The 15,231-nt window shown below is 33.6% G+C and overlaps 1 protein-coding gene across 2 annotated transcripts in view; it reads right to left on the minus strand.

The window, feature by feature from the left end:
* Nucleotides 1-5,301: 5,301 nt before the first annotated feature.
* LOC126885118 (uncharacterized) overlaps nt 5,302-15,231 on the minus strand; it is a 192,748-nt gene continuing 182,818 nt past the window's right edge. For both annotated transcript variants that reach the window (XM_050651550.1, XM_050651549.1), the window contains exon 5: nt 5,302-5,742. In XM_050651550.1, the coding sequence (XP_050507507.1) occupies nt 5,471-5,742 (272 nt within the window). In that variant the 3' untranslated portion in view covers nt 5,302-5,470. The remainder of the gene's footprint in view (nt 5,743-15,231) is intronic.

The raw sequence follows: 15,231 nt of genomic DNA on the forward strand, positions 1-15,231 counted from the left end.
TGTCTACATAAAAATTTTATGGGGGTTTTGTTCCTTTAAACCCCCCAAATGTTTGTGTACGTTCCAATTAAACTATTACTGAGGTACCATTAGTTAAACAGAATGTTTTTAAAACTTTTTTGCCTCTTTGTATTTTTTCGATAAGGCACATTTTATCGAGATCTGGCTTTTTTTAATATGGTTCAAAATATCCCTAAAAATGTAAAGCATAAATAAGTCTGCATATTATTACCAAGTCTCCATAATTGTACTTAACCATATACAAATATGTGGTGGATTTGACAAATATTCAAAATATTTCGATAAAAATTGACTTTTCGAAAAAGCAATAAGAGGCAAAAAAGTTTTTAAAACGTTGTGTTTAAATGGTACTACAATAATAATTAAATTGAAACGTGCACAAAAGTTTGGGGGGGGTTTAAAGGAACAAAACCCCCATACAATTTTTATGGGGTGTCCAAATTTTACTATAGTTTTTTCGTAAGATACTGCTGCCATAATAATGCCACATGTCCATTTTCAATAAAAAATTTCTAATAGTTTTCGATATATTGGAAAAAATCACTTCATCTTGTAACTTCAAATGAGTGATAAAGGCACAGAGACTTAGATGGCGAGGTCACATTGAAAGGATGCCAAACACGAGGACTCCAAAAATGGTACTAAACTACACTACAGCTTCAAGAAAGAGAAGAGGAAGGCCGAAAAATAGATGGAAGCAAGAGGTCGAAAAAGATTTGGAAAGAATGGTGCTACAGGGTCAGAAAAGAAAAATGAATAACAGGAAGGAATGGAGAAAAATCACATATCAAGCCAGAGAAGATCTCAGTACATAAAGAAACGTGAAAATGAAGAAAAAAAACAAACTTTTCAAGCCATGGGCCTCTAAGACCCTTGGTGCTATTATATATATATATAACTTCAAAGGGCTGTAACTTTTCTTGTGTGCACATTTGTACTAAGGTAAGTTAGGTCCAATCAAACTATTTTTGGTCCCAGAATATGTGATTAAATTTATGACCTGTATTTTTGTTACACCCTGTATATATCTACATACTTCGTCTAATTTACTAACTGTTGCGCGTCATCCGCGTCGTAGCCTGTGAGGTCGCATGACACCAACACGAAATATTTAGGCGGTAGGTGTGTTCTTTTTTAGAATCACTTTGCTGAGTACACTGGAATTACAGCCACTAGACATATTTTATTATATACGCGTAGAAATAATATTTGAAGATTTCTATTAATGTTAACCTAAAGAAATACACAATAATATGTTTCATTTAATTTGTATAAATGGATTATAAAGCGTTTTTATGAAGCAGATTTGTTCGGATCACACTGTAACTGTAATCGAACGAAGGTGACATTTTAGAATAAATTGGTAACATTTATTTGACAGTTACGGTGATGACACTTCATATTTGTTTATATTCTTTACTATAAGTATCTGTTTTATTTATTATATTTACTGTTTTTATTATTTACTTTACTATAAAAAGATCCTCTACTATAAAAATATAAATTTCACCTAATTTTATAACGACTTGGAATAATCGAGGTATCTGACAACTTTTTTAGTTGTTGTAGACATACTTATACAAAGAAACCTACCGGCTTTTTGCCAAGAGTTCGGAGCCGTTTTTTAATTATTAACAATGCAGTGCAAAAACTCTTGCACTGCAAATCTTAAAAGATTATAACTTAATTCTTGTTCTCTATTTCTTAAGTTTTTACTTATTTACATTGAATATTAATTTGTTTTGTTGTATAATCCACGTTTACAATAATTATGTGACATATTTGATTTAAAATGGATTCAGGATCTTTTTATACTTTGGCAACTATGTCAACTTAGATCTCTGGCGTAGATAATGACGTGCAACAGTAAGTAAATTAGATGGACTGTAGGTTATATTTGGTTCTTGGGACATCAAAGTATATTTTTTAGACATTCTTAGTCACTGATGTGACATACCTCCGATTTGTTTTTTCATGAGTTTTGTAAGAGAGACTAAAAACTTTTTTTATAGTCACCTCCTGTTTTCATATATTTTTTGACATGTTTTGTAGTAAATTCAACTATCTATTTACTACAAAACATGTCAAAATTTACATGTGAAAGCAGATGATCCTAAAAATGGTTTTTCGTCTCCTACAAAATTCATGAAAAAGCAGATAGGAGAATTATTGTACATTACAATTCTCTGATGTTTGGGAAAAAGGGCTTAAGTCAGAATTGCACATCGATAATGTTTTGATGATTTCTACAGTACTGTAGTAGATTCTACTGTACATACAGTTTACATCTACAACAGTTTTTTTCTGGTCCAGAAATCATCAAAACATTATCAATGTGCAATTCTGACTTAAGTCCTTTTTGCCAAACATAAAAAAACAATCTGGTCATAACTGACCAATGAGCAATTTTAATTTAACCTAAATTACTACTGTTTCTTAAAATGAAGAGCTTACCCCATAGCGTCTCTTATCTAATCTAACAAGATCGTGCACTATTCTAACATACACAGGCACAGCACACAAGCACTATGCTCCGTTTTTCACTATCACCTATCACTCAAACTAGTTCAAAAGGATTTGTCCTCTTCAATCTTCTAGTTTGCCCAGTAGTATCGAGGAGCTGGATTTCCTCGATATTCTTGAACTTATGAAGTTGATGCTCCTGACCCTGCTATCTTCTTGATAATTGTTGATAAAGTAATAACTTATTATGCATGGACAATGTGGACTTTCTTCCAACTAGCCAATACACTTTTTATATCTCTCTTTTGCCTTTCATAGCCACAAGGCTATACATTTCCTTCTTGGTTTTTTTTTGTAGGCCACTTTCAGCTGATTCTAAAAAAAATTAAAATGAACGGTAATTTTTCTATTCTTTACAATTAAAAATCAAAAGAAATAGGTACCTATTTACAGGTAATAATATGCATGTATAAATGATTCCTTTCATAAAGAATAAAGAAAATTGAAAACGGATTTTATAATACTTACAAAATTGTTTAAACAAGAGATCTAGCCAGAGCCCAGAGCAAAAACTAGCAGACAGTACAGCAAAAAAGCCACTAATTTCCATTTCCCACACCCCCTTATCGATGCATTTTTTTCCAATCAAAATTTTTACTTTACTAAATTTTTAGGTTATCGGTTGTTATGAAAATGAAATGTGATGACCAATGACCACGAGACGCTACATATACTCGCGCGGCAAATTTGAAAATGAACGCAAATTGAACAGTACAATAAATGGCCTCTCTTAAAATCTTGTAATGGAAAATTTTACCCCTCCAGGAAGACATTGTACTATGTTCATAGAATATCTTGTGTCTTGTGGTAACTTTCCACCCATAATTTAATCAGATAGATATTCACGGAATAGAACGGTAGTACCTACATTCCTGGAATGTTTTGTGTTGTTAGGATTAAACTTTTATTTTATTTATTCTTGAATATTTCCTATTGTTAAACATTGTAACCAATAATTTACAAATAAGATTTTCATTACATTACATAAAATCAAAAACATTTTTTGGATATTAAACTATATAGTTTGTTTATAATTGTAATAATTGTATATACAATTTTGAATTAAGATTTAATCTTTTCGATTTAAACTACAGTAAAACCTGTGTTACCGGCCCCCTGCAAACACCGGCCACCTGTACTAACGGTCAGTTTAAAAATTCCCCAAACCAATTACAGTAAAACCTGTCAGTAACGGCCACTAAAAATGAAAAAGCTATTGGCCGATATAGAAAGGTGACCGGTATTGCCAGTTTTTGTAGTCTAGATATAATTGGTTTGGGGAATATTTAAACTGGCCGTTAGTACAGGTGGCCAGTAACACAAGTTTTACTGTATATCTAGACTACAAAAACTGGCAATAACGGCCACGTTTCTATATCGGCCAATAGTTCTTTCATTTTAGTGGCCGTTACTGACAGGTTTGACTGTATTTCACTAAAGTAAAGTTAACGCGTAAGTTAATATTTTATTGAATTATTTTGCTATTTGATCCCGTAATTGGTATAATGTGTCCAATATAATATATAAGCGTTCATAAAACGTCCGTATTTCGTCCAGTATGGACGTCCAAAGGACGTCCATATTTATTCCGTCCGAAGGACGTCCAACGTCGGACGTCCAAAGGACGTCCATATTTATTCCTTCCGAAGGACGTCCAAAATGGGACGTCCAAAGGACGTCCGTTTATAGTCCATGGACGTAAGGACCAAAAATGGACCTATTTTGGACGTCCAAAGGACGTCGTGTGCTATTAGGGTTACGGGTACAGTAATGGGTGCTATTATAAAAATATGATTTTCACATGTATTTCAAAAATTATAATATGGACATTAAGTAAGAAATGAATCAATAAGAAACTTTAAGATAAGCATTTGATAAGAAATTATATACATTCAATTCTTTAAACCAAAATCAATTCTTGGGCTTTAGTTAGAGCTTGAGAGAGAGAGAGAGAGAGAGAGAGAGAGAGAGAGAGAGAGAGAGAGAGAGAGAGAGACAGAGAGAGAGAAAGAGAGAGAGAGAGAGAGACAGAGAGAGAGAGAGAGAGAGAGAGAGAGAGAGAGAGAGAGAGAGAGAGAGAGAGAGAGAGAATACTGAACTATTCAGGCACGTAATCAACAAAATTATAATTGCCAGAGTGATTTTGAAAAACTGTAACGAAGAAAGAGCAACATATGATTTATGAGAATTGTTACCGTTAAATGAATACTGTTTAAAAAATTAAAAAATTTGGAAAAATTATTTGTAAAAGTTATACAATTTTATTAAAGTCCCTTTAAAGGGCTACATCACAAAAAAAACGTTTTCGATTTTATAAAAAAATCATCATTTTGACTAAGGTTATAGCAAGTTGATTATACTTACAGATTGGATGCTAGCTGAGCCACCAAAGAAAAAAATATTTGGGTAAAAACCCTTTAAATTTAATTATATTTAAAGGGTTTTTACCCGAATATTTTTCTTTGGTGGCTCAGCTAGCATCCAATCTGTAAGTATAACCAACTTACTCTAACCTTAGTCAAATTTTAAATATCAACTTTACATTCATTAAATCGGTTATACTTATTTTTAGATCTAACACTGATGATTTTTTTATAAAATCGAAAACGTTTTGTTGTGATGTAGCCCTTTAAAGGGATTTTAATAAAAGTTTATACCTTTTACAAAGAATTTTTCCAATTTTTGTGATTGATGGTATACAGCCAACTACAGGAAAAAAATTTTGTTTTCCTTGTGGGTTTAAAAAATTATACTTAGTCTAAGTAATATTATTTTAATAATCTTTATTAACAAACATATGTTTACAACAAATGTATAAATAATAATTTATATCTTATAAATGAACTAAACTTTTAATTTTTGTCCAACGTAATAGACGAAAACACAAACTTAAGCTTTAAAACTCTAGTAAATAATAATAACACAACTATTTTTTATGTTGTACAGACCTGTAGAAACTTGGATTTCTTTTATTGTACGTTGATCGAATTGGTGGTAAAGTTGTTATTTGGGCAAATGTGAATAGAGGAGGAAGTGTAGGAGATGGTGGTGGTGGAACTTGAGGTTGGATCTGAAGTGACGTAGGAACTGCATACGCGTTGGTTATTTTTAAACGCCTTGGAGGTAGTGGATCCCCAAAACCAACTTGGTCTGGTGTTAAAAATTCATATTCGTTTGGATCGTTGGGAAAGCTTTGACCTAAAACGAGAATTTTATGGTAATATTAAATATTATATTCATAGTCGCTTTAAATTAATAGCTTAGATAAGAACATTCTTCCATTCCCTGCATTTGTTATAGATAGCATAGTCTAAACAAAACAAATATATTGCATACGCAACTCATTAATATTGCCTGTAACATGAAACATATTCTGGACCTCAGAGGTAAACTACACTATGTCATTTCGAGCAACTGTGTAAAGCGTGCGTTTGCAACAAAGTTTAGAGCACTTAGAAGGTTAATAAAAATCTGATATATGTCATAATGGGTTGATAGAGAATACGTCTATATTTTAATGATAATATATAACCAATTTCTATAATCTAACTAATAAAACAAGTGCATTAAAAAAACTTGTTCAAAAAAACACCATGTCGACATAGTGTAGTTTACCTCCGAGGTCCAGATTTTATGTTTGTTTTAATTTTTTTTAGATCACCAAAACCAAATCCAAGCGACGCCTCGAGTCATTTTCCATTTCTCACAAACTATTTATTATTAACTGTCATGGACGAAATAAATAAATGGACATGAATTAGGTATTAGTAGTCCAATCAAAAGCCATTTTCTCGTAGAAATTTGGGAATCAAGGTCGATTGTCTTGAAAATTTGGATTTAGATAGTGACTATAACCTTTGTCAAAATCTAGTCTACGCCGAACCGGGTTTTTGCCCTGGGGATGAAAACAACCCCACCTAGAGGATGAAAATTTTTTTAATCAAAATAACTATGGAAGTCGATAGTTTAACCAATTCTGAGTAAATTTTATTCCACAATTTTTGTTGCAAAGTTAATACTTTCCAAGTTTTTAGCGATTGAAACTATGAATTTTCATTGGAAAATCTCACGTTTTATAACCGTTTTTCATGAATAAATTATACATATTTGATTTTATAGAAAAAATAATTACAGACAAAATTGTACCTAATAAAAAACAAAGAGATTTGCGTCGGAGAGACCTATGGTATAAAGGATGGTTTTTTTCGAAAAATATCGAAATGGAGAACTTTCAGTCTCAAGTAACTCGAATGTGGTGCAATTTTTTGGGAAAACATAGGAATCATCTTTTAAAGTTAATTAAATTACCTTTCAAATAAGCTCTGCTAGAAGTTTTTTGCGTAAGAATTGACTGACTTGTAATGAAAATAAAGTCACTCTCTGATTTTTCATTTGAAATTAACTTTATTCAGGTACAATTGATACGATTCATGTGATTTGGCCGGTTTGGAATGCTTGGTTTAGAAAATATAGTTGATTAAATCGAAAATGACATTTTTATAATTTTTAAAAAAGTGTATTTTTCTTAAATAAATCTACAAGTAGTCATAAGTATACGAAAAAATGATTCAGAAATTAATTGTAGGATTTCTTTTACTGAATATTCTGATTTTTTTTTGTTTTTGTATCATGAATACTTTGTAGATATGTAGAATGTAGATATATTTAAGAAAAATGCACTTTTTTGTAATTATAAAAATGTCATTTTCGATTTAATGAACTATCTTTTCTATATTAACATTCTAAACCGGTCAAATTACATGGATCATATCATTTATATCTAAATAAAGTTAATTTCAAGTGGGAAGCTAGTCATTTCTATTAGGATTGTATTGACGAGGGTTTAATTATTGTTAACAGAGAGCGGCTTTATTTTCATCATGTCAGTCAGTTCTTATTGCAAAAATTTAGTCAGAGCTTATTTAAGAGGTTTTTTTAGATGTTTAAAAGACGTCCCTTAACCTGTTCCAAAAAATTGCACCGCATTTGAGTTAATTTGAAATCGAAGGTTCACCATTTCGAGGTTCTTAGAAAATAACCATCATTTAAAGAGCAAAAACTTGGTCGTTATTGGGTTTACATAGGCCTTTCTGACGCGAAGCTCTTTTTTTTATTGGCCACAATTTTGTTGTTAATGAGTTTTTCTACAAAATTAAATTTTTTTAAGTTATTTATGACAAACTGTTATAAAACGTGAGTATTTTCAATAAAAAATGCATAGTTTCAATCGCTAATAACATAGAAAGTATCAAATTTGCAAGAAAATTTTATAGAACAAAATTTACTCAGGATTGGTCACTCTACCGATTTCCATAGTTATTTTGATTAAAAAAATGTTCATCCCCTAGATGGAGTTGTTTTCACACCCAGGGCAAGAGCCCGGTTCGGCATAGGGTAGATTTTAAAGAAGAAGGTCAACCGAGCTTAGACCCAAATATATAAAATCGGTGTTGATTCTCAAAATTCCACGGCTTTACAGTTTTTTACCGCTGATAAGTGGTCTATAGAGAGAATTGCGCAAAATGAATGGATATAAAATAACAGACAACAGACACATATGTGGACATGGATGATGTAGTTTTATTCAATTTTAAGTGTTCAAGCTTTTAACAAAATTATTTCCACTATTAAACAAAATTCATGAAAATCTCGTAGATATCCCTGAGAAGAAAGCTTGAAGTAGATGGTAAAATTTTCAAGAAAAAATAATATTCATATATAGGTACGTGGGTGGTCCTAGACGTCTTTAGTCTCACTGCCCAATGGTTTATGTCATTTTATATTTTTCTTTACATTGCATATCCGTCTTGTACTTCTAGCTCTGCCATTAGCTCTTAAATCAGCCTTTAGCCACCAGTGATCGGTTGTTAGGATATCCCGGTTATAGGAATACTTTTGCTTGGTATGAAGTCTATTCAAATAAGCGGGTTCGACTGTACTTGCTCAAATATGTCGAGATGTATCTGTAGACATATAGGTACTGTTGTTTTATTGACTTTCAAAAGGCATTTGATCGTGTTAAGCACTCTATATTGATCGAAGCTCTAAAAACATTGGCTTGGATGGCAGAGACGTAGACGTTCGCATAATTGCAAATTTGTATTGGAATCAAACAACATCAGTTTTAGTAGATAGTGTGGAATCACAGGTTCTTAATATTAACCCGGGAGCAGTCGCGCCGTGAGAAAAAAATCTTCCATTTTATCCTTTTCCGTGATTACTTGATGAAAAATTTTTCAACATTGTTTTCCACTCGTAAGTGCCTCGGGGAAGATCGTAATAATGCGTAGAAATTTTTTCTTAATTTCATTTTTTGTGAAATTTATGGCTTTGGTGGGAACTAATTAGCTTTATAATTGTTAGAAATAGATATTTTTAACAAAACAAGTAAATAAAATTTTTATAAAATAGAAATTAGATTTAAATTCGTATTTAAATCTATATTGTGAGATTTTTTCTCTACGCGCGACTACTTACGTTACAAAAGTGAGCGCGACAGCTCCCGGGTTAAAAGAGGAGTACGGCAGGGATGCCTCTTGTCACCCCTGCTTCTCAATGTTTACTCCGAAAGAATTTTCAGAAATGCTTTTTTCGAAAAAGAAGAAATAATAAGTGTGAACGGTGGAGTCATCAATAATTTGCGATATGCGGACGATACAGTACTCCTAGCTTCTAGTCAAGAAGATCTGCAAACACTACTGATAGTGTCGTTGAGAGTTGTAGGGAGGCAGGTCTGTATCTGAACATACGGAAAGCCAAAATACTCGTAATAAGTAAACAACAACATATAAAACCGTCTATACAGTGTGGGCCAAAGAAAACAGTCCACCTCGATATTTGGCAGTATTTAATAAATTTTAAGGAAATGAAAAAACAGGTGGATTTTTGATCTAAGGGGGACACATTTTTACGGTACATACGTCTACCATTTGTCAACCCCCTCCCTTCCACTTCCACCACCCTTTATTTTTAAATAGGGAATAGGGGCAGTGTGCTCATTTGAAAGATTATTGAATTCTCTATTCAGTAATATTAACATTGACATAATTATTTATACAGGGTGTCCAAGAAAAATTATTTTAAATTAAATTAATTGACACAAAAAGAAAAATGTATGTAATTTATTTAACTCAAAATACGTTCTACTGCCGACAGAAAACAGAAAAAAATGTTTGTTTGATAAATTAACATTGGTTGTTATTTAAATTTAATATTCAACCCACCAAGAGGCAGATGGGTGGCAGCTCGAACATTGAAATTAAGCGAAAAGCAATGTTTATTTATCAAAAAACATGTTTTTCTGTTTTATGACAGCAGTAGAATATATTTTGAATTAAATAAATTACATACATTCTCCTTTTTGTGTAAACTAATTTAGTTCATTTTTTTTCTTGGACACCCTGTAAAAATAATTCTTCTTCTTCTTCGTCTAGCCATTCAAGTCCACATCTGAACATAAGCCTCTTCAAGGCTTCCTTTCCATTGTTTTTTGTTGTACGCTACTTGTAGCCAATTTTTCCCGGCAGTTCGTTTCAGATCATCTTTCCATCTCATAGGAGGCATGCCTCTGGGTCTTTTGTATTCGTATGGTCTCCAGGTTAGAATTGTTTTGTGCCATTTGTTAAGATCGCTCCTAGCTACATGTCCAGCGTATTCCCATTTCAATTTTAGTGATTTTTGAACCACATCGGTGACTTTGGTTTTCTGTCTTATCCATGTGTTTGTTTTCCTGTCCTTAAGTGATATGCCAAGCATTGGTCTTTCCATCGCGTGTTGAGTGACTCTGAGTATGTTCATGTTCTTTTTTGTGATTGTCCATGTTTGTGCCCCATATGTTAATATCGGAATAATGCATGCATCAAAAACTTTAGATCTAAGATGTAGTTGAATTTGCTGATTTCTGAGTATATAGTTCCGTTTGCCGAATGCTGCCAATGCTAACTTTCTTCCTCTTTTTATTTCTTCCGTTTGAATTTCCCTATTTAGTATTATTTTTTGTCCTAAGTATATATTCTTCAACTTTTTCTCTAACTCTGTTGTTTATTATTGTCATAGTTTCTTCGGAGTGCATGACTTTTGTTTTGTTTAAATTAATTTTCAGTCCTATTTTAGAAGATTCTGTGTGTAGTTCTGAAAGCATGGTTTGCAGCTCTTGTAGGTCAGTAGCTATCAGTAGTAGTAGTAGTAGTTATTGTTTGTAAAAATAATTATACCAATGTTAATATTGCTGAATAAAGAATTGAATAACCTTTCAAAGAAGCTAGCACACGACCGCTGTTCCCTATTTAAAAATAAGGGGTGGGGAAGGGAGGGGGTTGGCAAATGGCAGATGTATGTACCGTAAAAATGTGTCTCCCTTAGATCAAAAATCGACCTGTTCCTTCCTTTACTTAAAATCTAATAATTACTGAAAAATATCTAGGTGGACCGTTTTCTTTGGCCCACACTGTACTGAATAAATGTAGTACGTAAATCATACCAAACTTGAGCAAGTTGATAAAATCGTTTACCTTGGACAGCAATTAAATCGCAGAAAGTCACGGCAAAATTAGATCTAGAATCGAGCAGCTCAGAGCCGCTTTTAGAAGGATGTCTATCACCTTGAGGCTATCAAAATGTGGTGCTATAGAAGCATTTTAAAAGTTTCCTGGGTGAAGAAGATTCGAAACTCCACAATACTAAAACGTCTCATCAAGACTACTGAAATAATAAAAAGTATGAAGCAGAGAAAGCTGGAGTATTTCGGATATGTAATGAGAGGACCCAAATATAGGTTACTGCAAAATATTATGCAATGGAAAATAGCAGGAAAACGCAGTCCAGGACAAAGAAGAACCTCATGGTTGAAGAACTTGCGAGATTGGTATGATGTTGATACAAGCATGCTATTTAGAGTGACAGTGAGTAAAATTAAGATAGCTATGATGGTAACCAACGTTCTGAAATTACATGGTACATGAAGAAGGAGAATGGTTCTGCAAAATCACTACGTTTATATCGTAGTTAATTAAAACCAAATTTTAATATAACTTTGAGAATAGAGTAAATTATTAACACCATTTACGAGCGCACTCTAGAATATATTGGCCATGTTATGGGGAATTAACAGAGATACGGCTTGTTGCAACTCATTCTTCACGGCAGGGTATTTGGAAAGAGAGGACTAGGGAGAAGGAGAAAATCTTGGCTTCAAATCCTGAGAAAGTGGTTCGGTACATCGACAGCTGGACTATTCCGAAAAGCAACCAGCTGTTGTAATATCCATGCTGATTGCCATCATCCGAAACGAATAGGCACCATAAGAAGAAGAATAACAGTTTGAAAGTCAAAATGTGCCAGCGATTAATTTTAATTAAATTAATAGTAATTAGTTTTTGCCATTTTGAAACGGTAATAGCAAAGACTATCGAATACAATCGACCACTCGTTTTAGCTTTTGTAGATTTCCATAAAGCCTTTGACATGGTAGAATTTGACAAAATTCTGGAAGCACTACAAGCATGCCACATTGACTACCGATACACAAGGTTAATTTACAATACATACAAGAACGCAACTATGTCGGTGAAACTACATAAAAACAAGGACCATATCCCAATCGGCAGAGGAGTGCGACAGGGCGATACCTTATCGTCTAAACTGTTTACGGCAGTACTAGAATATGCTTGTAAAAAACTTAACTGGGAAGAGCGAGGCCTGAATATTGACGGTACAAGATTAACAAATTTGAAATTCGCAGAAGACATAGTTTTGTTCTCTGACAAACTCAAGGAGATATGTACAATGCTACATGAACTTCAGTAATTGTGTGCTAGTGTAGGTCCTAAAATAAACATCTCCAAAACAATCTTCTTGACAAACCTAGCACCTAGCGGAAATATCATTATTGGAGTCAACGAGGTAGAACTAGTGGAAAAATACATATACCTTGGACACGAGATAAAGATCACAAGAGACAACCGAGCATGCTAACTACGAAGAAGAATAAACCTAGCATGAGCAACCTATGGAAAACTCAAAGACATCTTTGGAAGCGATATACCAATTTCTTTAAAACGTAAAACATTTGACCAATGTGTGTTGCCTGGGATGACTTATGGTGTCGATACTTTGACTACAACTTCTAAAATGTTGCAAATAGCTGAGAGGAAAATGGAAACGTCAATCTTGAGTATATCGCTTCGTGACCGAGTTAGAAACGAAGACTTAAGACGAAGAACAGGAGTTACCGATATAATTTCCCGAATTGCCACCATGAAATGAAACTAGGCCAGACACGTCGCCCGAATCAGTGATGGGAGGTGAACGAAGAGATTACTTGGGTGGAGGCTGATATTAGACAAAAGAAGTAGAGGAAGACCACCTACTCGTTGGACTGACGATCTTAAGAAAATGTCAAGAAATTGGATGCAACGTGCTCCAAATAGAGCACAATGGACAAAAATGAGGGAGGCCTATGTCCAGCAGCGGACGCAAAGGGCTGGATGATGATGACGATAAATTCATTTTTGAATAAAAAATTTCGTTACTGACGTAGACGCACGATTTTAACTTAAATTAAAGCTAATTTGGTTTTCCAAACCGATGATATAAGGTTGCTCGTGAAAAAATGGCCGCAAATTAGAGTTGATAGCTGTTAAAAATGCGAGGTATCAGAGATAAAATGAAGGTGAGGTAGCTCGCAACGCCAGTGTTTTGACAGAGGGGTTGTGTACTAGCTCTCTTTCACTTTATCTCTGACACATTGCATTTTTAACAGCTGGAAACCCTAATTTGTGGTCATTTTTCACAGCACAAAAAATAGCTTTAATTTGATATACAAAATCTGAATCTACGTCATGAACGATATTTTTAAATTTTTTTAATTTAATTAAAATTATTTTCGGTTACTATTTGACTGTTAACATTTTATCAGGGTATTCTCCTATTCTTCCCAGTCGATTAATCGACTGGGTCATGAAGAAAGCAACGAAAAATAAAATAGGAATTAGATGGAATGCTTTCGGTCAGCTTGAAGATCTAGACTTTGCGGATGATATTTGTCGGGTTTCCGAAAAAAGACAACATATGAAGAAAAACAGAAAAAGTGACAAAAGAAGCAAGAAAAATAGGATTAGAGATTAACGTGAGAAAAACCAAACTTATGAAGATAAATACGGAAAGAGAAATGGGGATATTCAGTGAAGGAGAAGAAGTAGAAAATGTACAGAAATTTTGCTCTCTGGGAAGCATAATTAACGATAGCGGTGGAATAGAAGAGGAAATTAATGGAAGGATAACTAAAGCCCAGAATTCGTTTTATATGCTGAAGAAAACATGGGAGTCCAATAAATTAACAGTCAAAACCAAAATCAGGATATTTAATACAAATGTAAAGAGCATTTTGCTATATTCAGCAGAAACTTGGAAAATAGAGAAAAAGATTATACAGAAGGTTCAAACATTTGTAAATAGATGCCTTGGACGAATATTGCAAGTATATTGGCCAAATCTGATAAGCAACAAGGAACTTTGGAGAAAAACTAATCAAGAGCCGATAGCCAAAACGATAGATAGACGCAAATGGAAGTTTATTGGACACACATTAATGAAAAATTAATATGATATAACCAAACAAGCACTGGATTACCAACCAACTGGAAAAAGAAAACAAGGCAGACCAATGACATCCTGGAAAAGAAATATTACCAGAGAGCAAGAAGACAACGGGTTAACATGGAAACAGGTGAAATCCCTGACCAGAAACAGAGACGAATGGAGAAGGACTTCTTCTTCTTAAAGTTCCGCTCCTATCAGAAATTGGAAATAATTCTGGCAATTATAATTTTGTTGGTTACGCGCCGGAATAGTTCAATTGAGCTGCATCCAAACCATTCACGGAGATTGCGTAGCCACGAGATTTTACGTCTTTCTACGCCTTCTGCCTTTGATTTTGCCCTGCATTATATTCTTTAATAGTTCGTATTTTTCACCTCTCATGATGTGCCCCAAGTACTCCAACTTCCTGATTTTTATGGAATTTAAAACTTCGCATTGTTTTCCTAGTTGTTCGAGCACTTGTGCGTTTATTTTAAGATCTGTCCATGATATTTTCAGAATACGTCTATAACACCACATTTCGAATGCTTCCAGGTTTTTAATGTTGGATTGTTTTAGTGTCCATGCCTCAACCCCATACAAAAGGGTGGAGAAAATATAACAACGAAGCATTCTTATCCGGAGCGTTATATTGATATTGCGATTACAGAAAGTTTCCTCATTCTGTTTAAAATGGATGGTGCAATTTCAATGCGGAATCTTATTTCTTTTGTCTGATCAATATCTTCCGTGATCCATGCTCCAAGGTATTTGTACGAAGATATTTGCTCAATTTCTCTATTATCCAGTACTAGTCTAACTCTGCTGTTTTGTGCTTTTGTAAATACCATGAACTTGGTTTTCTTCAAATTTATTTTTAGTCCATAATTGTTGCAAAGTATATTTAGTTGTTGAGCAAGGTGTTGCAATTCTTTCAGTGTTCCCGCTAGAAGTACGGTATCGTCAGCATATCTTATATTATTAAGTGGCTCACCGTTAATTATTAGGCCCTCATTGACTTCGGCCAACGCTAATTCTGAGATGGATTCACTATATAAATTAAATAACAATGGTGATAAAATACACCCTTGGCGCACCCCACGACGAATC

Source organism: Diabrotica virgifera, chromosome 5 (genome assembly GCF_917563875.1).
Source record: "Diabrotica virgifera virgifera chromosome 5, PGI_DIABVI_V3a".
Classification (NCBI taxonomy): domain Eukaryota; kingdom Metazoa; phylum Arthropoda; class Insecta; order Coleoptera; family Chrysomelidae; genus Diabrotica; species Diabrotica virgifera.